This window comes from Triturus cristatus, chromosome 10 (genome assembly GCF_964204655.1).
Source record: "Triturus cristatus chromosome 10, aTriCri1.1, whole genome shotgun sequence".
Classification (NCBI taxonomy): domain Eukaryota; kingdom Metazoa; phylum Chordata; class Amphibia; order Caudata; family Salamandridae; genus Triturus; species Triturus cristatus.
This window is the reverse complement of record NC_140593.1, coordinates 143,482,692-143,507,339: the sequence shown is the minus strand read 5'-3', so window position 1 is coordinate 143,507,339 and position 24,648 is coordinate 143,482,692. Positions and strand designations below refer to the sequence as shown.

The 24,648-nt window shown below is 45.7% G+C and overlaps 1 protein-coding gene across 2 annotated transcripts in view; it reads left to right on the top strand.

Annotated features, from left to right (window-relative positions):
* Nucleotides 1-24,648, top strand: part of CPNE4 (copine 4) — a 1,366,646-nt gene that overhangs the window by 773,421 nt on the left and 568,577 nt on the right. For both annotated transcript variants that reach the window (XM_085630665.1, XM_085630664.1), the window contains exons 6-7: nucleotides 20,843-20,926; nucleotides 23,269-23,358. In XM_085630665.1, coding sequence (XP_085486791.1) covers nucleotides 20,843-20,926; nucleotides 23,269-23,358 — 174 coding nt within the window. The remainder of the gene's footprint in view (nucleotides 1-20,842; nucleotides 20,927-23,268; nucleotides 23,359-24,648) is intronic.

Here is a 24,648-nt window from a genome sequence, read left to right as displayed (position 1 = left end):
AGGTCCTGGGGCATGTGCATAGATATATAAACACGTGGCTCCTTTCTTTGGGCATTTTATGCCCTGTGGACCACCACCTCCCCGGGACTTATATTTGCATTAGTGGGGCCGCACTGACCACCCCGGGCCACAGGGATTGCCACCTCCCAGGGGCTAACTACCAAGAAATCGAGGGGCCTGGTGGTGGGCCTTCTGAAGAGACAGATTTCTCATATTCTAGAAAGACCCATACTTCTGTTCAAGTTAACTTTGAAGTGATGATTTGATTTAGGTATGCCGATGGGAAATAGGGCTATTCATTGGTCTGTTAGCTCAGCTTGAAGGGAGTTATCCCAAAGCTATGCCGTTTGGATTCATAATGACTAGGTCGGAAGGTCTGTTCATCTTCTTGACTGATATAGTGGGCCAATGGAAAAGCCCTATGTTGCAGATATATAAAGATGGCAGTCTCTTCACTGGAAGACTTGGATCCCACAAGGCTTTGACAGTGGGGGTCTCCTCTCCCATTCTATGTCACCTTTAGGCATTCAATGAGCAGGTTTGTAGCTTCTTCCTTGACAATATTGGAACCCCTTTGGAAAGACACAATGGTGGCATAATGGAGCTGCTATTGCACAGTTGACCTGAAAACCTATATATGCTTTTCTGCAGAATGATGGACATTACTTTACTAGTAGTAAAATAATACTGAGGGTTTTCTGGTAAATCTACAATCCCACGCCTGTCTCATTTTGCATTTCCAGCTGCTTGTGCTGATGTGCTTGTGTGTACCTGTAAGAGCTCCTCAGAGGCTCAGTGCTAGCTTGTGAATAGCAGTAGTACTGTGCCCACCCGCGGTTACTATTACATAATCAGCATCTGCTGCCGCTGAGAGCGCCAACTACTTTAGAGAAGTCAAGGACGCTGAACAGTAGAAACACTTTTCTGAAGATGTGAGATGCTAATAATAATAAAAAAAGGAAGAAAACACAGATCTGCCTGAAATTCAAATTGCTTATGCTGATGTATTGTGCACCTGCTTATGAATCTGAATATTTAACTCTACCTCTGGCAATGTCCTCCGAAACCCACAGCCACCACTGTAGAACCGCATTGCCTATGCGAAGATTTGCGCTCCCGGCTTAATTTGATTACAGATTTTTAATAAAGCTTAGAACTTGAAGATTATTTCATACATTAACTATTATTTGCTGGGAGTGGAACATTGCATACTTATGTAAGAAGTAAATGTCACTGAGTGCAAACACACAGAGGGAAATTATAGATATTTGAACTACTCTCACCTCAGGCCTGACAAGTTTCTTAGGATCTGTGACTATGCTAAACTCCCTTGTGTGATGCTGTAGTGAAATTAGTTTTCCCTTTATGATTCTACAACACTACACAAAAAAATGCTGATAATTACAATATGCAAGTGAAAGTCCACAATCGTACAACACATTTGCAAAGAGCTACCTGGCTGCAAAACCAATGAAACGCTTGAGACTGTTGTTTTTGTTTTTTTTTAAACAAGTTTTATTAAACGTTTTGCATAGTATTCCAGTGACAGAGCATTTGTCATGTCCAGACAGACACAAAATCCGGTATCATACATATATTCATTCTGACATGTCTCATAGTACAAAGCCCATAGTCCCATCTTTGGCGTCTCAACGCTACCCATAGATATGCATAATGAGAAAACATTCAGCGTGAATCCTTCAGGCGCTAGTATCAGATTCCATTTCTTCAAGTGGGGGGGTTTGCATATATTGCCCCTGTAGGTGTTCCAGCCTCCCCAGACCTTCTCCCATTTTTTTCGGATTTCCTCTATGAATATAGATTGACTTTTCTGCCATCATCGCCATGTCCATATCTTTGCACCATTGACTGGGAGTGGGACTAACCCTGGATCCCCATCGCTGTGCAATGTTCCTTTTTGCTAAGGTCATGCCCAAGGTAACCCAGTCCTGAGCAATCGTATTTAAATCTGTCGGGTCCCAGATATTGAGAAGGCAGCACCTCGGATCTGGCAATGTGGAGACCTGCGTGACCTGGGAGAGTGTGCATTATCACCATCCAGTAGTGTACTATCTTAGGGCATGACCAAATGTTATAGTTAAACGTGCTTGCCTCTCTGCATTGCCTGAGACAGAGCGGTGTGTCTACACAATGATAAATGACAGATAAAGCGCCGGGACACTCCTCTGGAGTAGCCGTGCGCTATAGAAATAAAATTTTAACATAACATAACATAACAATGTATTTTATGCAGGAGTGTACTGGTGTAATACGTGCTGTGTAAAATCTTTAATTGCACTAATCTCAGTCGTGATGGAATTGCAGCCTCTTTGGGAGATGCGAGTGCCTCCTGCCAGTCAGCCTCGTCAATGTCTCCCACCTTCCTCTCCCACGCGGTCTTCAGTGACACTGTAGGGTCCGACCAGTTATTGATTATTTTCCGGTAGGTCAGTGATATTGCCTTTTTTTGAAGGTGGTCTGTTAATAGCCGGTCCTCCAGCGGGGAGGCTTCTTCGGGTCTCGTATCTGGTGGTAGTACGGCCTGAAGTGCATGTTTGATCTGAGTGTATCGGAATAGTTCTGAATGTGCTAAGCCATAGGTGGCCTGTAGATGGGCAAAGGGAACCACTCCCCTCTTCTGCCACAAATCCCCAACCTTTGAGATGCTTATTAAGTCCCACCTGTGGAAGCCCTTGGTATTTCCCAGCATTCCAAGTTGCTTTGTATCCCATAGTGGCATTGCTTGTGTGACTATCCCTTCCCAGCCTAGTGTTCGTTGCGCCTCAAACCAAATGCGTATTGTGTGTAGTGCTAGGCCCGTAATATTGCCCCGTTTCTTTTTGTTGTATAGAGTGCCCATGATCCCTGAGGGGGCTAGAAGGTGTCTGTCTAATCGGAATGCTGGGTCCTCTTGGGGGGCATGGAGCCATTGGTTAACTGCTACTAGTTGGGAAGCCCAGTAGTATACTTTTATGTCAGGAAGCCCGATCCCGTCATCGTACCAGCTTCTGGTGAGTTTGTGTAATGCTATACGGGGTGTTCTTCGATCCCAAAGCAACATCGTCACTTCTGCATTTATCGCTGTGAAGTATGTAGGGGGGACAGGGAATGGTGTGTTCTGCAGCGCGTATAGAAACCTGGGGAGTGCCATAATTTTGAAGAGGGCAGCTCTTCCCAGGAGCATCAAGGGTAGTGTGCGCCAGTGTTTGACATCTTTCTTGAATCTTGTCAGGGGTTGGGTCAGGTTTTTCTCGGTGAATAGTGCGTGATCATGTGTTACAAATATCCCAAGGTATTTAAATCCATCTGTAACTATTTGAAGTGCACATCCACGTGGAAGCCGCGGCGGGGGGCCATATAGGACATAGAGTAGTGACTTCTCCCAGTTGATGGTATATTCTGATACCTGCCCATAAGCTGCGCAGATATCTAAGAGGCAATTGATAGATCATGCTGGTGACGCTAAATATAATAAAATGTCATCCGCGTAAAGCGAAATACAGTCCTCCCAACCGCCCGCCCAGCGCAGCCCCCTTATCATAAGGTCTTGTCTAATCTGTGCCGCCAGAGGCTCCAGCACTATTGCAAATAGGAGTGGCAATAATGGACAACCTTGCCTAGTCCCTCTACCTAACGGGAATTCAGCCTATAGATGGCCGTTTACTACTACCTGCGCCAGTGGTCGTGTATATAGTAATTGAATCCACGCACAGAATTTTGGTCCGAATCTAAAGTGTTTAAGGACTGCGAAAAGGAAAGGCCACTCCACCAAGTCAAATGCCATTCGCGCATCTAGCGAGAGTATGGCTGCATCTTCTGCTGTAGTCGATCTTCGCTCTATTACGCCATGCAGTCTTCTAAGATTCAACGCTGTGTTGCAGTGTGGCATAAATCCGGACTGATCCGGATGGATTATCGCTGATACATGTGGTTGCAGCCTAGTTGCTAGCAACTTGGCGAGTATTTTTCAGCCTCCGCATTGAGGAGGGAGATTGGTCGATAGGATGTACACTCTTGTGCCAGTTTGGCTGGCTTATGTATGGCAACTATGATGGCAAGACGTTGGTCTCGAGGTAGGATCCCTTTGTCTAGACTCTCAACGTACATGGCCAAGAGGTGCAGTACTAATTGAGGGACTGCTTGTTTATAAAATTCCCGTTGGGCCCTAACGCTTTTCCAGTGTGAAGCGCCCTAATTGCTTGCGTAAGTTCCTGCGGCGTGATATCTTCATCTAAGACTGCTATGGCATCATCACCCAGCGTTGGCATACGTGTATCATGTAAGAATTTGAGGTTCTCTTCCACCGTTGCAGTGGCAACTGGTGTATATACTGTCTTGTAATGTTGCGCCAACGCTTCAGTGATTTGCTGTGGCGCAGTGACTAACTTCCCGTCAGAGGACCTTATCTGAGTTATCCAGTTATTCGCCCTTTCTTTCTTTCCTAGCCAGGCCAGCAATCGGCCTGCTTTATCTCCCTGTTCATATATCGTGTGTTGTGTCTTGGTCAGTCTATTAGAGGCCTCTTCTCGCGTGAATGCTCTGTATTCCTGCTGTGTCAAGTGCAGTCTGTGTGTCGTCTCTTCCGTAGGGTCTGCTGCCTGGGCTGTCTCTGCTAATGTGATATCTAATTCTAATCCGTCAATGTGTTTTTGACGTTCCCTCTTCTGTCCCGTAATTAGGGAGATGGCATGTCCACAAAGCACTATACGCCTCCCAGAGGGTTGTTGGAGAGGGAACTGAGTGTTGATTTTCCTCGAAGTAGCATTTTGTCACCTTGAGCAGGTCTTTCCTTATTTTGCGAATCTTAAGATACCCTGGTCGGATTGGGAACAGTCTTCGGTTTTGTGGGGTGAATGGTGCATAGGTAACGAGGACTGGGGAGTGGTCCGAAATGCCTCTGGGCAGATGTCTAATCTCTGTCATACCTAGCATCCCTGTGGCTAAAGTTAAGATGTAGTTGAGTCTGGATAGGCTATTATGTACCCCAGAATGGAATGTGTACTGCCTTTTCCACGGATATCTAGTCCTCCACATATCTAGCAGTCCCAGCGCATCTACAAATTCTTGCAATCTGTGGGTAGGTCTGCTTGGGTCTCAAGGGGGCTGTCGGTCAACTGCGGCATCCATGGTGGCATTAAAATCTCCACCGATAATTAACTCGCCACAGGGAAGTGTGAGGAGGAATTTCCCAAGGTCTGTAAACGCGATCTGGTGTAGCGTCGGAGGTATGTATACTGACACAATATTGTACAGCCTGCCATCCCATTGGCCAGAAATTGCCGCAAATCTACCTAGATCATCCTGGTATGTCCCGGTGACTATCAGAGGGAAGCGCTTGTTTATATAAGGATCCCTACCCCTCTAGACCCGGAGGTAAATTCGGAGTGTACTGCCATTCGAAAGCCCCATCGGTCCAGGGCTTTAACAGTCGTTCCCTGTAGGTGTGTCTCCTGGAGGAGCGCCACTGCTGGGGCCTTCCATCTGAGGTAGTGGAGCACCAACCCACGTTTAATTTTGTTGCTTAACCCGTTCACATTCCACGAGATCACCGTGAATGGGGGGCCCTGCCGCTGGGCAGCCTGTGCCTGTGCAATATTATCTATATCGTATTGAGCTGTGTCTGTCATAAGTATTTTCAATGACCAATCTGTTCTGGACTGCTCTTAATCTGTCTGTCATGTAGTGTTCAATACTGTTTGTTGCTATAACTTTATAATAAAAGGGTTCAATCAAAACTAAGAAACTTGTCAATAACTTGTCCCATCCCTCCACCCCCCTCCCTGCCTCCCTGCCTAGCGGATTCAAAACTACCCGCCTCCCAAACTCAGCAGAGTGCTTAAGTCCCATTACTGTGTACTTGCGTGAAGGCGGGAGAGCCGCTCCATGACCCCCGCAAACCCCGAATGCGTTTTTCCAGTCTGTGATGTGCGATCTGCGCCACATGTCCCTCCCACCTAGGGGGCAGTGTTCATATAGCGCTTCACCAAATCTGCTGCAGTCAGTGTCTTGTACCCTGTAGGCGCAGCTATCCTTCCCCCACTTAACAGTCTGTTGGAAGGTCAGTGGTTGGGCCTTGACAGGATGCAGGGGCGTAGCCAGGCATGTTCACATTACTCCGGTCACAGCTCATGGCCCTGCAGTAGTTCTGTCAGAGTGTCATTCTATGTCAGTCTCAGTTCCTGCTTCGGCGTTCAGTCCTGATGGTCCTTCCATCCCCTCATGGTGGGCAGTTTGCGAGGGCTGTCGCTGCCGGCTTGCTTCTTGCCGGTTGCGTCCTTTAGCTGGGCGCCAGCCCTCCAGCCAGTCTTGCGCCTCTTCCGGCGACACGAAGAACCAGCTTTTGCCTTCAGCTTCAACTCTTAGCTTTGACGGGTAGAACCTTGCATATTTGAGTTCTCTGTTGCGGAGCTCTCATTTAACATCTGTGAAGCTCCTCCGTTGTTTAGTAACTGCAGCTGTGTAGTCCGGATAGAGGGTTACCTCGCTGTTGTCTACCCGGATGGTTGGTCCGACTCGAGCCGCTTGTAGGATCGCATCTCTATCCCTGAAGTTAAATATTCATGCCAGGATAGGTCATGGGGGGGCCCCCAGTTTGGGTCGTCCGCCTGGCACTCAATGGGTTCTTTCCACCAAAAAGAATTTGGAGAGACCACAAGGCTGCAGTTGTGTTTGGACCAGTTCCTCTCCAAAAAGATCCAACGCTGGCCCCCTGACACTTTCTGGTACACCTACCAAGCGGACGTAATTGCGCCGTGAGCGCCCTTCTTGATTGCCCAGTTTCTCTGCCATCTGCTTGGTGATGAGTTCTAGATGTCGTACCTGCCGCTGCAGGGTCGCCGTGTCCGTCGAGAGGGCTGACGTGGTGGCTTTGACCTCTGCCATCCTTGTGCTCATTTTGGAAATGTCCGCTCTGAGCAGCGATATATCACAGGAGATAGTACCAATGGCGGTCTGCATCTGCTGGAGAGTGGCCATCACATCCTGGAGGATGATTTCTTTTGGTTGTGCTGCCTGTTGACTGTTCGTAGCGCTCGGCACAGTGTTGGGCGCGGCTTGTTGATCTTTAGCGATCGCTTATTTGTCTATGCGATTATTCTTCACCGACCGTGGTCCCCTGGCACTCATGACGCTTCAATTAGGAGGAGTGCTAATCCCGGTCAAACAGTGTAGGGCCGGCGGCACCAGTCACTCACAGCCAGTGCTTGGCTAGAATCGGAGGTAGGTATTCGAAACTTTTGGACGTTGGTATCTGGCTGTGGTCATGGATAAGTGGTATTTGTGGTTGAGGTTATATAGCACCACGGTTCTCAGTCAAAAGTTTGCTTCTTTGTCACTTATGGGCAGTCCGCAGGGACAACCGGGGGGGGGGGTTATTAGATCGAGGCAGGCTGGCGCTGAGCAGCGTGTCGCAAACAGTGTCACAGCGTCTGCGTGGCTTTCCCCTAGTTTCTCCCCAGCCAGACGGTTGTCATATACCGCCCGCGATCATCCTTTGTGACCACTGGTGGCCCCACCGCTGCTTCCTCAGGCAAGGGCCGTGTAGTCGGGGCGCACGCGCCGCCCTTCTGCCATATCACGCTTCCGCTGCCTCTCCGCTTCCCCTCCTTAGCTACACCGTGTGGGAGCGTTCCCCAGCAGGCGCGAACCTCGCACGTTGTCCGCTCTGCGCGCAGTGGGGGTCATATATGGCAGCACCCCTCCACTCCGTGTCAGGGAGGTAGGGCCTCTCAAAGCGCTTCCGCTACAGTGCTGCCCCACAGTTCTGATCGCGGGTCTGCAGCGACTTGCCCTCGCCTGTGCCCCACCTTTACACTGTTAGTTGTCCAGCCGGCCCCGCTGTGGAGCTTTGCACCATCTGGGCGCGCACTGACCGCCGATTGTGTACGTTCTGCAGGTGGCAGCAGCGTTTACGTTAGTCCCCGGCTTCGCCGCCGGGTCCAGGCCACAGCTTCTCCCCTCGATCTCCGGCGGCTCTGGCAGCGCGTCTTTCTCCCAAACTTCTGCCGCGAGCGCTGGAGGTGCTGCGATGCCTCTGCTTACAATTTCAGTGGGGCAGATAGTAGGATAGGTGCCAGGATTAGTGGGGGCATCCTCGGTGGTCGCTGGAGCTCTCTAGGCTGCGGCCATCATCGTCGATCGCAAGCCACGCCCCGTTTTTTTTTTTAAGTAAAACAAAATACAAATAAGTGTGGTTTCTAAGAATGTTGGAGCAGAGCCAATGTCCAGGTCCACAGACTCCCACCTCTCTGTTATAACTTTAATGAGCTGAAATAGGCTATGTGGAGGAAAAGAAAACACTTACAGCCAGATAGTTGTTTTGCTTTCACCTGCCGATTTCAGACACATCTCACAAGAACAACACATCTGTGCTTCAAGAATGTTAGGTATGTCTTGGCTTAAAATGAACTTGGAACATTGGGGACTACAAGAAAGGCATGGAAAGGCTAAGTGTGTAATCTGCACCCAAAGGGAGAGCAGTAAATAGAGCAGTGTTGATCAACAACATGGGCACCTGGATCTCTCCTCCTCCTATAAGGATCACAACATGCTTGTACAGTTAGACAGTTTCACACTAAAGGCCTTGTTACAAGTTTGGTGGTCCTGCAGCACAAAATGCCGTCCGCTGTAGGATTGCCAAACCCGTGGCGCAACCGCCCGCCAGATCAGGAGTTCTTTCCTGGTCTGGCGGGTGGTCCTGTGGCAATCTGTTAGGCTCATAGACACACCGTGCAGGAACTATGGTGCAAATTGAGGTGGGCACCACATGTGCCCCCCGCAGCACCACCAGATGTGCAAGGTGGCCCTGTTAGGACCCCCCTTGTTGTCTCTCTGCCACCCTTTTCATGGCGGTGTCACCACCATGAGAAGGGCGGTGGAGAGGCAACTTGAAATTTGCTTGGCGTTGCTACTGACGCATCGCCAGCATATTTCTGCCTCTGACCTCTGTGAGACTGCCCCAAGATCCTTGATTCCTGATGGTCGCAGTGGTCCTGTGGCGGACCGACCTCCATACTACTGCGGACAGGCCAAATAGAGCTCTTCTATCCTCCTACGGTCGCCTGACTGCAGTTCCTTCCATTCAAAGAACAAGAAGAGGAAGGCGCTCCTTTGGCTACAATGTGGCTAAGATATGGAACGCCCTCCCCCTCAATCTAAACTCACTGACAATGAACTCAAGTTCCGCAAAATGCTAAAATCATGGTTATTCGACAACTGATCTCCCCCCTGAACATAGCGGGTGTATTCTGGGTTGCATTTGCCAGCGCTGGCATGCCTATGGGTAGTCATGCACTATATAAATGCGAATAGAATAGAATGGAATAGAATACAAGCACCTCCGGTAGATAGGTGAGCAGGTTGGTCCTGGTATCCTCCTGGTTCTCAGAGCAGTTTTTGGCCAAAAGTCCTGAGTTGTGTGATTTGACTATCTGGGAACCTTCAGCACAACAACCAAGGATTGGTGGGGCACCACTTGAGAGTTCAGGACTCACTGAGGCTGGGTCCAGTTGTGGTTTGAAGGTGGTGGGAGGCTTCTGTGTCCCTATGGTTCTGAACAGGAGGGCAACAAACAAGCCCTTGGAGTCACTCTGGTAGTTCTAGGTCCTGTGGAAGATGTAGGGCTGGCCTCCAAGGGTACTAGGTAGATTCCAGGCAGCAAAGCAGTCCTTCTAGGTACAACAAAGCAGTTGCGAATAGTGCACAGCAGGTCACAGCAGCAGGCAGTTTACTGAGAGTCCTTCTGCAGGTCCAGAAAGTGAACTGAAGAGTGGGTCTAAAGGTCCACCATTTATTTATAACTGGTGCCCTTTCCTTTGCAGTTTCTTTGAAGTGCATGGTATTTCCTGACTTTCGTGACCTGGCTCCAAGCTGGTTGCAGTGACAATGTGGAGGTGACAGGTCCTTTGTATGAGTCGGGAGGAAGCCAGGAATACACCTTAGGTGATTCAGCGAGGGAGATCTTTGGCGAAAGTGTGACTATAGGACTCCCTCTCTGCTCCTCCATGAGGTGAACAATCCCCAAAGGTAGGGGTTAACCTCCTAGAACAGAAGGACCGGGATAGAACCAAATGGCAATCTTTTATAGTATGCGTAGAATTGTGACGCCTGTGAAGTATATGTAGGGAAATATTGTAGGGTCAAATAGGGTCTAACCTGGTCCTGAAGAAAGCCTTCGACCCTATTGGGGCCACTGGAGGGCTGAAACATGTCGGCCTGACCATTAGTGGATATTAGCAACATAATAGGGCTGTCACTGTCCCACTTTCTCTTGTTTTTATCATCTCTCTTCTGTCAAAGAATAAAGATAAGTGAGTTTTGACTGGTAGGCGGTAGGGATTTTTATCGGACTCCTTTTCCCCTTGTTCCCTTCTAATGACAGACTTTCAACCCTAAATAAGGGGCTAGTTCGCCATTAGAGGATTCTTTGGTGAATGTGGGATGGCCGATCATGTAGCCTGTGAAGTGTGTAAATCTATCCCGATCATTTTTTTATACACCTGTGAAAATCTATAGTACTGGAGGAGCAAAGTGGCCAGTCAGTTGATACACACTTTTGGAAGAATGTTCCTACACGATAAGGTGTGAAAGCCCAGCAGTAGCGCTAGAATTATAGGAGCCCGTTTGTTTTTTGCAATTGTTGTACTTTCAAGGGAGAACACAAACGGTTGTCCCTCCAAAAACCTCTCCCACCCCCTTGGACCCAACACTGGTGGGCTCTACCGTGGTAAATAATAAAAGAAATGTGTGTTAAATAGGCCAGATTTGCATTTTGCCATTTGATACTTGGTTTTGGCCAGGGTGGCTGTAGAGCATTGTTCTATTGACACTACTGGTGAGGGAGCAGGGTAATGGAGAACACATTGCTGGGAAATCAGCTTTTGTTCCCCATTGGATTGTGCTGATTGCAGTTCATAATATTTTCACTATTGTAGAAGTAGGGAAATGTCCATCAGTTGGTACAACCAGTGCTGGCATTTCTGTACATTCTTGGACAAAAAATGTGTGGATGATTACCTGTCTTCAACAGGAAGTACTAGTTCTAATTCAGGGTACATAAATGTGTCTTGTATTCTTCACATCAGGAACCACTCTGAAGTGTGTAGGCGTGTCTCAAGGCTCATCAGCCTGATCACTCCTGGATGAGCCTAAACAATACTTGAGTGAAGGGGGGAGGGGAGTAACCACACTGCTAACAAATCAGTATTAGTTTCCCATTGCATTGTAGTAACTATAGCTTGTAATGTTTTCAGTAACTCCCAAGTGAGAACGTGTTCCATGTTCACTATCATTTGATACAGGAAGTGCTGCTATTTAAGTGCATTTCTACATTATTAAGGACTACATTTATCATTATGCCTTGGGAGGACTTGTGCAGACACTGTGCTCTCCCTTACTGTTTCATTTAATTGATTACCAAACACTATGGATGCACTATGGATGCATGTGTGTGCTTGGAGTCGTACAGAACTTAAAGTTACATACCAATTACCCCTAAACTTGATTGCTTCTTGATGATGAGTGCCAATTAAGCACAAAACATGTGCTCAGGAATACCTAGTACTGGCTGTGCCAACACTGGTTGGCAAATACTTGAGTAACAGCGGGCATGGGCACTTTTGAGAACTGCATTTACCATAATGCTTTAAGAGAACTATTGCTGGCAGAGTGTTCCCCTCCTCCACTGTTCGACATTGTTCTGTTTACATTCAGAGGGGGCGGCATTCCAAAAGCAACCACTAATAGGGTCAGATAGAAATTTTAAGTATCAGAATGGATGAGAAAAAAAGGTAAGGATATCGAACATAAAACCAGTTCTGCTCTTAACTGGGAAAGGGGTAAAGCTACCTCTGCTATGACCACTTTCTGTGAAGTGTGGCATATTTCTGACTCAGAATGCAACATTCCCCCAAAAATCAAAATGGACAGAACCTGCCCTTGATATGTGTGTCTGTGTAACCCAACCCAAAGGTGTAGCTAACAACTGACTACACTCCCCTTTCAATAGGGAAAAACAACTTTGGCTGTTTTTCATTACCAGGGCTTATGAAACATCTTTTATATTCTCCCTGCTTTTTACAACAATGCACCTTACCCGTGGGGCTCCTAGGGCAGACCTTAGAGGTGACTTATAAGTCATAAAAAGGTACGGTAATTTGAGACTTTGAAAGTACTTTTAATTCCAAAGTCGAATTTGGATATAGTTTTATTTTAAAAACAACCTGCAAGGCAGGCCTGGCTTTAAAATGACACCAGACACCATGGCAGTGCACACTTAAGTGCATTAGGTCCCTGGGGGCTCTAAATTTACCATTTACAAAGGACTTACAGCTAGGTTGTCTCTGACAATTAATTTTATAGCAATGACCATATACCTTTAGAGGACAGAGCAGTGATCCAATTAGTTTATTTAACTTTTCGGTGAAACAAAGGTCAGTTGGTGCAGATTGCATCACTGGCATGGGTAAATGTCTTGTGTGGGCTACAGTTTTTTTTTTTAACATCTATATATATGACCAAAGTGTATGGGTTTAGAAAGTACAATTGTGCTCTAGCTGGACTGCATTTTAAAATCCCTGAAGTGTTCCATGGCAAGAAAGCGTGCTTTGCCATGGCTGCCACATGGTGCAGGGATGTTTAGGGGGGCACCATAGGTGCCACCCAGGTCCCATAGCGGAGGGGCAGGGGGGAAAGGGGCCATGGTAGGTGACCCCATAGTCACTTTCTGACAGCCTTTGCATGTCGGAAAGGCCGACATGGAAAGGCTGTTGGAAACTGGCATCATAATACCGAGGGTGGAGCCGAGGCTGGCTCCAGCATCGTTATGGAAATCTGAGTGTTTCCGGCTCTCTTACAGGCCCTTTGAGCCTGTCGTAAGTGCAGCTGAATCCCCCCGCAGTTTCCCTCTGGTCACCGTCGTTGTAATGTGGTGGTCAGAGTGAAACCACTGATGTCGGGCAGAAAGCCTCTGACAGCTGGTCAGGAGGTTTCCCGCCCGACATCGTAATCGGGCCCTTAGTTGCTGGTTTTGTCGATTTTTAATAAATCATATTGTTTTCCATTTGTATTTATATGTAAAAATAATTAAATATGGAAAACTCAGAGCCTTATAAGGTATGTGTTTTCTTCTATTCTAGTAACTTGAATTGGATTGAGGTTAATGAAATGAAACAATACACAATGGGCTTAATGTAAGAGCCACATAATGACTTGGTATCCTGGGCTGACCTCGCTGAAGCTTGGTTACCGTCATCTTGGAGGAGTGCGCATCCTGCTGGGAGGGCTCCCTTGCTTTGGACTCACAGCGGGCTGGAGTGGTGGTGGGGGAGAGGCCCGTCTGTGGTGACCTGCAGAGTGGGATGTCCAGCTGAGCCCATTGGGTTCTTGCTGCAGCTCCGCTTTGCAACGGAGGACTTCGCTTCGCTGCATACGCTGCAAAAAAGGTGAGCTGGGCCCCTGTGCACGCTTGCCCTAGGAGACTCAGCTGAGTCAGGCGCGAGGAACTCCGGGGGCTAAATAATAAGCAGGTTTGTGACTAGGCCTGGGCGAAGCACTACGCTACGCTCGCGTAGTTTGCGAAGTTCGCACTACTTCGCGCTACGCGAACTGCACGTAGCACAGTGCGAACACGCGTAGCGTAGTGTTGCGTAGTGCTGCGGTCATTTTTTGCTTGCTCGCGGTCCTCAACGTCAAGTTGGCGACCGCGAGCAAGCAAAATGACATCCTGGCGAGACTTTTTCCTTGTTCGCGATCGCGAGCATGGAAAATAAACCTCCCAGCGAGATTCCCAACGCGAGAAGGTCAGGTTTCTCATTGCGAGGGGTCGCGTATGCTCGCGACCGCTCGCGATGAGAAACTACCAGTTCGCGTTGAAAAAGCTGCAGCTCGAGTAAAAATCTACTCGAGCAGCAGAAAACTACAGCTCGCACTGTGCAAGATGCCATTTTCAATGATTGCACAGTGCCGGTTGCTTGTCCGCACTGTGCAATCATTGAAAACAACATCTTGCACAGTGCGAACATGTTACTTCGCAGTTCGCGAAGTGCTACGCGTAGCTCGCGTAGTGCGAACTTCACTTTGCGTAGCTTCGCGAAGTGCTACTTCGCGAACTACGCCCACCCTTATTTGTGACCCGATACTCTAGCAGCCTTTCCAACGCCACTTTGGAGGACAGCTTTAAGTGCTATTTCCTCAGCTCTGGACGAGGCATCTATGGAGCTTTTATCTGAGTGCCCCTGAGAGACGCTTTAGCCCTGTTGCAAGGTTGATACTGGGGGCACCTACTCACTAACCTGCTAGTGCCACCAGAGGAGGTGCTACTATCTCTGTGCCAGGCGACCTGAGAGAGTGAGGAGGACATGGGAGACAGAAGGAAGTGACCCCTCGACACCCTCTACCCCACAGGTCGTGAATTGAACTGGACTGTAAAGCCTCTCTGGGAGGTTAGGGAGGCGGCGACCGGAACCGCAAACCGTAAACTGCCAGTACCGTGATTTGGGAGCTGGACTGTATTGGACTGTATTGGGAGCCGCGGAAGACTAGAGGAAGCACCGGCGAGTCCCAGTATGGTCCGGTAAGGCCCATTGACCCCATCTGACCCCCAGTACGCTGCGTGGGAGCTGAATCGGCTGAACCGAGCAAAGCCGCGGGGGTCTAGAACTGTGTTCCTAAGACCCCAGTGGCTCCAGGCCAGGCCGGGTATCCCAGAGACAATACGCCACTGTGCTGTGGCGGCCCAGGAGGGCAGACATCGAGTCCGTTTGCGTGGTTGAGTGGGAGCCACAAGCGGGAGCCATAGGCAGTGAGAGAGAGAGTAGCGGCGTTCCTAAGTTTTCATCAGTTTTCATCAGTTTTCTCAGGAAACTGAGGTATGCCAGGCAAGTAGGTGCCTGCAGGTGCTTTGTAATATACTTGTTGCGATGGCTAAACGACTAAGATGCAAGGAGAAAACTGTTGGTGTTACGGGTGGTGTGGAGGTCTTCTTTGGGGCATATTAGCCGGGTGAGATCCCCAAGGCAAGCTGTCCAAACGATTTTGGTCTCTCATGAAGCCTCCGGTCACTTTCCCGCTACGAACAGTGTTACTGCTGACTTGCAACTTGCCAATAATGGGCCCATAGTCTCTATTCCTCCCTCATGCTTAGCGCAGACCCCCCACTGTAGATAAACAAGTGAATTTGAGGACTGGTCCTTTGGCTGCGCAAGTGGATAAACAATCGCTACCCTTGGACTCATCCCCAGTGCTTTCCTTTTCTCCCCAAAAGTCTCAGGATTCAGCGCTGGTAAAATAAGTTGATGTGTCCCGTAGAGTTATGAGGGCTAAGAATTATAAACATAAGATGTCCCCCGTTAAACAAAGGGGTGGCACAATTTTACGTGCCCCGGCAGTTAAACGAATACGCAAGGTTCCACCTAAGGGATCAAAACAACCCTTAAAGAATGAATCTCTTCTTCCAGTGCCTGTCGCAGAAACCCATATAACTGACGGGGTCTTGTCAAATCAAGCATCGACTCTATCCACACATACATCTCAGGACCCCTTACATATGGGAAGTAACGATGAGCAATGGTTAAGACTCGAGGCACTTATGTCTGTGCTACTGGAGCCCTTGTCCAGTAGGTTGCAGAAAATTGAGGAGAAGCTTGTAACTATAGAACACAGACTAAACGGGGTCAAAGAAAAGAGGTCATCTAGTGTCATGTTTTCCCACTTGGAGGCTATGGCTGCTAGTCCACCATCTACATCTGGTGTGGCTAGGAGGGACACCCCCCTGGTGAGGGTAGATGTGGGGGGGTTACGCCTGCAAGCGTCCTTAATAGTGCTATCACTGATCAGACCACTTCAGGGGTTAGTACGTCAATCCCCACTCACCCTCTCACTGTGCCTCGGATTAGCACAGACCTAAACACAGCTTTTCCCCCTAGGCTTCCACCTGTGGTCCCCCTGACAGGGCATGGGGGACCATTGGTGGGTTTAGCCTGTCAAAATAGCTACACTGCTCAAGGGGTCAGCATTCAATGCTCTAGTAAGCAGGGGAAGGAAGTGGGGGGTAAAAATAATGAGCATGCTGCTACTGCTATAATTGATCTCCCCCCTGCATGTAGCCTATATACCATTGTTTTGGCAGGGGTTCCGGGGGCACAGGGGGAACACACTTACCAGCTAAGGAACACGGTTCTCCACTGGTTATGTAGATATGCCGGTTTTAACCCCGGAGACCACGGTTCGATACTAATGGCCAGGAGGGTAGCGTGGATCGGGAAGAGTACTAAAAGACTTCCGGGGGACTGTGTTATTGTCACCCTAAGGCATCCAGGCATGGTTCAGAGAATTATTCAACAGTGCAATGATTACCTAACTTTTGATACTCAAATAAGACCTTTACCTCTTGCTTACTTCTATAGACCGACGGGCCGCCCTAACTCCACCTCGGGTCCTCCGAGAACGGGTGGCGGCTGGCTGAATGGTCAGGCCTTTTATGGCAATCGTTTTGCCCCACTGGAGAGCCCGGAGTCATTAGAGGGTGTAGATTGACTGAGTTCTTGGGTCCTACATCAGCGTTTAACTTCGGCTGATTCAACAAGCCAGTTAGGGGTCAATTGTTCAGCTAGTGAAGTAGGAAGAAATGCTGGTACTGGAGTTCGATCCCACGATGCCAGGTCGAAGCTTCCTGTTTACAACATAGATATAGTTACACCAAGCCCCACTGAACATCAGGTACCTAGAGAAGGCGAGAACACATATGAACACCGTGGTATTAATTTTATTTCCTGGATTATTGCGGGTTTAACCAGCAAACTTCATGATCCACACTGGCTGAGAATGATTAGGAAGTATGACATAATTTGTCTTCAAGAGACTTGGGAAATTGGGCATGACATTTTTTTGGAAGGTTACAAATCTTATCATAGACCAGCAGCCAAATCACCGTCTGGGAGGGCCACGGGAGGTATGATTGTTTTTGTAAAATTGGGGATGTCAGGTACATGGAGGGATTTGCTGTGGGACTCAGCAGTGACGCAGGGCATCATAATGACCACTTGCATCTTGTGTCTGATTATCCTAAATTTTTATAATGCACAATCTAATTATGAAGGAGGCAACTAACCGAACTAATCTTGTTGGGAGACTTTAATTGTCATCTGTGCCCAAATTTGATGATCACCAGGGGAGACTGGTCGACATGCCCGGTGCGTAAGGGCCTAAATATGGAACACTCGCAGGCAGGTCTAGAACTTACTACTGTTACAAGTTCTTTGGGCTTAGTAAACATAATGGAAACGCTCTCCGTCACTGGAGATAGTTTAATCCCCCCAACTTTTAAGGGGAGAGGTTGTAATTCTTTTATTGATTTTGTTTTTGCCACCCCTTTGTTGGCAAGCAGAATCCTAAACTTTCACATTATTTCTAGCCTATTCAGTGATCACAACCCTCTTGGCTTTTTGCTCCCCACTATCATCTGCGCCACATCATTGACTAGTCACCTCAAGGCCTCCTCCCTCTCAACCAAGGGTCAAGGGCGGCGAGTAAGATGGGCACAAGTAGATATGGAATTATTTACTTCCTCTCTTTTTAAAGATGGACAGGAGCACTTTATGAATTGCTTAGATCCCACTGTGGGGGGGGGGGGGCAGAAACAATTACTTCTTTTGAGGCTCTTGCAAATTTGATTAGCTCTCTTCTTTTTGTCCCTGCGAGGAAATCTAACCCACTGCATAATAGATGGTTTGATGCCTCATGCTCACTTGCTCTAAGGAACCTTAAAATGGTTATGAAAGAATTTGCGCGTGTAAAGGCAAAAGTGGCTGAATGTCGGAAACAGTATAATAGGGTGTTAAAGGAGCGCAAGAGTCAAATTCAGCGTGCGGCCTGGGAAGACCTAACAGAGGCTGCAGAATTACATGACACTACACGCTTCTGGCAGGTGATAAATAGTCCCTGCTTCGCAGATCCAAATAAGCCAGACATCTCAACAGTAATTCTACCGGATGATTGGCAGGTGTACTTTAAAGGGCTTTATAACCACCCCACAGATCAAGTGGCCTTTTTGGCCCCAGTAGTCTCCACGGATTCCACACAGTCACTATTTTTCTCTATGGAGGAAGTTAGTGTAGGTATTGCCGCCCTAAGCCGTAACAAGGCCCCGGGTCCCGACGGTATTCCGCCAGATCTTTATCATAGCAACCTTGAAGTGTGGATCCCGCTTCTGACCAGAGTTTTAAACGCTACTATTACAAGTACAATGCCAGCCTCATGGTCTTCTGCAATAATTGTCCCGATTTATAAGAAGGGGGATAGGGACAGTCCCCACTGTTATCGTCCTATTTCGTTAATAGATGCCACCATGAAGGTTTTGGGTGGGGTGATTTTAAACAGACTGGAGGACTGGGCAGAACTCAAGGGGGTGATTACCGACACCCAGTATGGGTTTCGGAAGGGAAAGTCCACAGTGGATCAATGTCTCAACTTATATTTAATTAGTGCCAAGTACACCATAGCCAAAAAGGGATCATTATTCCTGGCCTTCATGGACCTCTCAGCTGCGTTCGATCGTGTGAATCGCAGCAAATTGTGGGCACCGCTTGGCGATATGGGGATTGACCCACTGCTTATAGGCATTCTGCATACTCTTCACTCCGACACATCAGCCGTAGTTAGGTACTCGCCCGCGGGGCATCTAACCAAAAGTTTTGAATGCTCAAGTGGGGTGCGCCAGGGTTGTATTCTTGCACCCTTTTTATTTGTGTTATATATAAATGGGTTGGACTCCACTCTCAGCAGTATTGCGACAGATGTCCCTAGGATAGGCTCACGTAAAGTTCCGGTCCTATTATACGCAGATGATGCTGTTCTCCTGGCCCGCACTCCCTCTGCACTGCAAATTTTAATAGATGGGTTTACAACTTTTATGACAAATCTGGACATGTCTACTAATCTCACTAAATCATATGTGATGATGGTAGGGGGGAAACCACAAAGACAACAGAAGTCTACAATTGGCACACATGTACTAGGAAACGTACCCATGTTCACTTATTTAGGCATAACCTTTGATGTAAAGCTGAATTTTAAAAATCTAATAGACGAAAAATGTCTTAATATGTCCAGGATTACAGGGTCCATCAAGGGATATGCAACTCGGCTAGGGTACTGGACGCCCGGTCTAATTTTAAAATTGTATAATTCCATCTGTTGTTCAGCGGTTCTATATGGGAGCGAAGTTTGGGGCTTCATAGAAACGTCTAAACTTCAAACTGTGGAAAATAAATATTTGAAAAGCTTGTTGAGAGTTCCGCCTAGCTCACCCACTTTTAACATACACGAGGAGTTGGGGGTTAGCTATCTCTCTGACTTGGTGGCCGTTAGACCTCTTCTTTGCTGGCTTAAAATTTGGCTCAATGAAGACTCTGGCCTAACAAAATCTGTTTTATTGGACTGCTTGAACCTGGATCATAGCAGCAGAATCCCGTGGCTTCGATACGTCAAAACCACCTTCATGAAGTTGGGACGTGAGAAACTGTACAGTGCACCCGAGATAATTAGGCCCAGCGACAAGGGAAGTATAAAGATCTTGCACTCTAATTTTCTGGTTACCACTCGTGAAAAGGCGGAACTCTGAAAGCGGACTGTGAGAGAACACGCCATGATCAAAACAACTACTGGTATAGAACCTTATCTGTCTTTTGTACTTAATTCACATGAAAGATTTTTAATGACTCGTTTTAGATTTGGTTTTATCCACTTTTTATTAGCAGTGCCAGAGGGTTTTACTGATAAACTTAGTGATAAAGGGCCATGCAGTTGCGATCGTAGATCTCCGCAGGACACCCTTCAGTTTATATTTTTATGCTCTTTTTATGCTGGGCCAAGGAGACAGTATCTGAAAGATCTGCTCAAGAAACTTAAGTTTAAACATGTAAGGGTGGCATTACTGTTTTTAAAAATGTCTACTGATCACTTTACATTATTCTGTGTTTTAAACTTTTTGAAGGCAGCTATGAGATTACGTAAAACCAGAGGAGTTGTATATTATTCCATTGTAATGAACTTGAAGATCGCGTATTGTATTGACTGGTTGTGAGGTTTTTCTTTTAAATATATTGCTTTTATGATTTAATTTTAAATCGAAATAAAGCTTATTGATTGATTGACTTGTTTGACTATTAGGAGTGACAGAAAATGTAGCCTAAATAATAACGGAAGAGGAGTGCAGCAGTGTTATTTTCCTCAGGCCCAGGCAAAGGTGCTCCAGATGCTGAGTGCAGCTGTGAGAAAGGAAGAACATGAAGGGGTGTCCTGTTTGGGATTCTTGATCAGGATCCAGCCTCCATTCACTCTTTATGTCTTAACATGTCCTATGAATATTGAAATTATAATTTGCTTAGTCTAATATTTTGAAGGAGATTGATGTAGGACTCTCTGGCTAGGTGCGCTGCCCTACTGAGCCTTGGGATGAAAGGGCTAGCTGTACATCACCCTCTTCACCCTGTTTTGGCAGAGGGTGTGCTGATTGTTTAAATTATGTTAAATGAAATTGTTCAAGTTTATGTATCCATTATTTCTAAAGAAATTTTATCTTTGGTCTTTTTAAGCAATTCAGTTTGAGGCCTATCAAATCCTCATTGGTCTCGGGGCAGCCAAGGAAAAGGGATTTCAGGTCCTACCTTGTGAAGTTAAGATAAAAGAAGTGAAAATGATGGGTTGAGTAGGCAAAACAATGAAGACCCTTGAAAACAAAATTCAATAAATGCTACTTCAGATGAAGACAGTTTCATAGTATGATGCCAGCTGAGAAGTTTGCTAAACTAAGATTTATCTGAGAGAACTGTTTGGTCTTTTATTTCAGGACTTTTTCAGCAAATCTGACCCTTTCCTTGAAACCTTTCGAATGAACGATGATGGGACTCAGCAGCTTGTTCACAGAACTGAGGTACATGGAAAGCTTGCATGGCATGATTCATCTACCTTTGCAGAAAAAAGAGTACCCCCCCCCCACCTTCATGTCTATGATTTAATGGTTTCATGGTTTGTGTGTGTATTAGAAGTAGAGCTATGAGGTTTTTCAAGACCATGTATAAGTAGAAAAACAAATCTTTAGGACAACAAGCACTAGAATTCAAAGAATAAGCATGTCCTGAGTGAAATTGAAAGCTCAGTAGAACTTACATTAGCTGTTCAAATTACAAGCAAGGCTTCACCACAATCACTAGGAAGGAGATGTGGTAAGTTTGGTAGAGATGAGCTGTTAATTCAGATTTCCCTCTTCATGAGTTGTGACATACTGAAACAATTTCTTCAGTCCCTTATAGCCATATAACATTAGAAGTGATAAAAAAACTGATCATCCCCCAGACATAGCTGTAGTTTGTCTTTTGTGGGAAATGTGATATATGTATTGTAGTGATCCGTTAGTATAGCGTTGTGCGTGGTAGAGCAGTAACAGAGGGAGGCAGTGCTGTGAAAGGGTAGTTGGAAGTGGGAGTGAGATGGTCATACGGAATTTGTGGTGGTGTAAAGTGGTAATGTTCATTGGGAAATGGTAGTGTGGTAGTGTGCTCTTTTGTGTGGTGGTGTGTGGAGCTGTAGAGCTGTAGGCAAAGATCAGTGCAGAATGATGGCATTTAAGTGTTGATATTAGTAGTGTGATTGTATTGATAGTGGGGTATTGCCCCACAGTAGCATTATGCTGTTAGTGCGGCATGGTGGGTGGCAGTATAATGCCATGGGATGGCATTATTCAACAAGTCCACTATACACCGAGATTCTGAAATTATTTACCTGATGACAACCACCTGATCCTTAACTCAAGGCTTTGAAAAAAACCATCTCTACAAAGTAGACCTTCTAAAGAAAAAACTTTACTGAAACATTCCAACACATTTTATCCGATTAGTCAAACATTTACTGTGACTTACTCCTAGAGTACTCCTGGCCTATTCCTGAATTCAAGGAGCTTACATTTTCAAGGACCTTATGTATAGAATTTAAGAGTAAGCAAAGAGGAGTAAGTTACAGAAACTTGGTGAATCGGACTTCAAGTTATATTCATTATGTCAATGAATTCCAAGAGCCAGACTTACTCCTGGAATTCAGCAGTAGGTCAGGAGTGCTCTAAAGTTAAGGGTAGGACACACATGCTCATTGGAAAATCTTAGTGAATAAGTTCCTTGCTTTTCACCTTAGTTACACAAGAGGACACACTCAATGCATACGTTCCACGCTTACCATATGACGTGAGTCAGCTCCCAGTGTCTTCTGACTTTGGTCTACGGGAAATACCATTTGTTTTTCAGTTACCTCCAAACCAGTGTTTCAAATCGAACAATCATATCTTCAATACACAATATTCACAAATTATAGGTTACACCAGGGTAATTTTTCCCGTTATTTGCCAAATCAACACACAAAGTCACAAATGTACAAGAGCATAGCATTAAGAATTATTTTAAAGAGATAGTTTAACATTCTTTACCAGACGCGTACAAAAGGAAATTTCCATAAAATTAGAAATGTGTGTCTAAGACCAAAGATAAGCAATAAAAGATATCTATATGCATCAGTGAGCTATCAAATGTCAGCCTGCTTGGCTGACCCCTCAACCTCACTCTTAAGGCAGCACATCTTGAGTGCTTCCCTCAACTCACACTTTTCAGCCACCATCGCCCAATAGTAGCTACCGAGACAGCTGAGTGGGTTGGGCGCCCGCTGCTGAGATTTGTGTGCACATTGGATATCACACAGTCAAACGTTGGCTGGGCTGACTCACCGTTCACCCTTCGAAGCTAACACAATGATTAATGTTGGCGTTCATAGTAATTACACATTTTTAATGAATGTTTGTGCTTGTTCATATTTTGGTCCACCTTGTGCCTTTAAAATAATAATAATAATAATAATAATAACAAGATAGTAATAACAACAATAATGATAATAATATAATATTAATATTATGATAACAAAGACATCAACAATATTATTGGTAATAATTCAGTGAAATTATTTGTGTTATTATTGTTAATAATGATGGTGATAATAATAGTATTGATTATATCATATACATTTTTATTATTTACATTATTAGTTGCACTATTCTTGATATTATTCTATTGTTTTCATTATTATCATTATTCCCATCTTCACACCCATCATTATCATGATGGCAATTCTTAAAAGTGTTTTCATAATGTCTCTCTTTCAAGTAATTTCCACAATTCATTTATTGTATTATTCCTACTTCTCCTTCACATTAAATATTTTATTTGTTCTGCCCAGGTTGTGATGAACAACTTGAATCCTGCCTGGAAAACATTTAAAGTCTCTTTAAATTCCCTGTGCAGCGGAGATCACGAGCGGAGGCTGAAGGTAAGGTTTGGGCGTAAATCGCTGGGTCCCGGGGGCAATGAGAGGATTTACGACAGACGTGCCTTTACTCCTGCAGGATGTGGGGGATCAAGCCGTACTGGTCCCCAGGCGCTCAAAATCAATGCAAAATTCATTTGTAGTCCAATTCTGGCACCTGTGGTAAATTACAACCAGACTGGTTTGGAGAAATTTACATCCTCAATGTGTCTCATGTTTTATTTAAGAGTAGAAAATAGACATTGTCCAGAATGTGTGCACAATTTACTGCCCTTGAAGCCCTATTTATTTTTTTATTTTGCATGTTTTATAAAGTGGAAGCTAGACACAGGAAAACTGACTTAGCTTGCATTATCCCTACGACAATCTCTCCTTCAGTGGGACTCAGTAAAAGTTAAGAATAAAAAGGCATTAGCTAATGGTGCAGATGTGCGGATTCATATAAGATACCCGCTGATCTTTTGTCAAACTTTCGTTATTCGTCTTTGGCCAAATACAGTATTTAAACTTTAGAATATATTTATTTTTACTTGTAGTTTTTCAGATGCTGATTTTTCTTGCTTTGTTTTTACAGTATTTTATAAATGAGTATTTCGCATATTGAAACTAAAGGGTTGCTTATGATTTTCAGACATTTTGTTAACATAATCTGTGGTACTGAAACTGAGAGAAGATAAAAAAAAAACACGTGAGCAAACACGTATAGAGAATGTCCGTCGTTTGTTTCCATGTCAAATTTGGAGCAAATAGTCTCTATTTCTCTATTTTGATCCATGACCAAATATCTGGTGACCTTTAAAAGCAGATGTCTATTGCTGGTTTTTCATGATGGCTGGATTATGTAAGATTTTTTGTTCAACTCTAAAACGTTTACATTTTCAATGTTAAAGTTTTCCACAAAAGGGTTTACTTGCGAGATACTTTTTGTACAAAACCTTTTAAATGTAATTTTTTTATTTTCAAGGTCTACTACTAGAAGGATTGTCTACCCTTTAAAAAAGAAAAAAAACTTTTGTGAAGGTTACAAAGTTGGCACGAATTTTAAAAATACTCTACCTAGTGAGTGAAAGCAATGTTGCCAAATATGGACCCCCACGATTTCAGACTACATAGAGAATACATTGAAATACAGTGAATTTTATTGGAATAATTACTGTAGTCATTTGATCATTGGCTGCCCTGAAAACGTGACATGGATCAGGCCGTCCTGGACGAACATAGAACACTCCTGCTTTAAATGTTCCTTCTTCCTGGGGTACAATACCATAATTAAAAATAGCTTTGTTGGGCGTA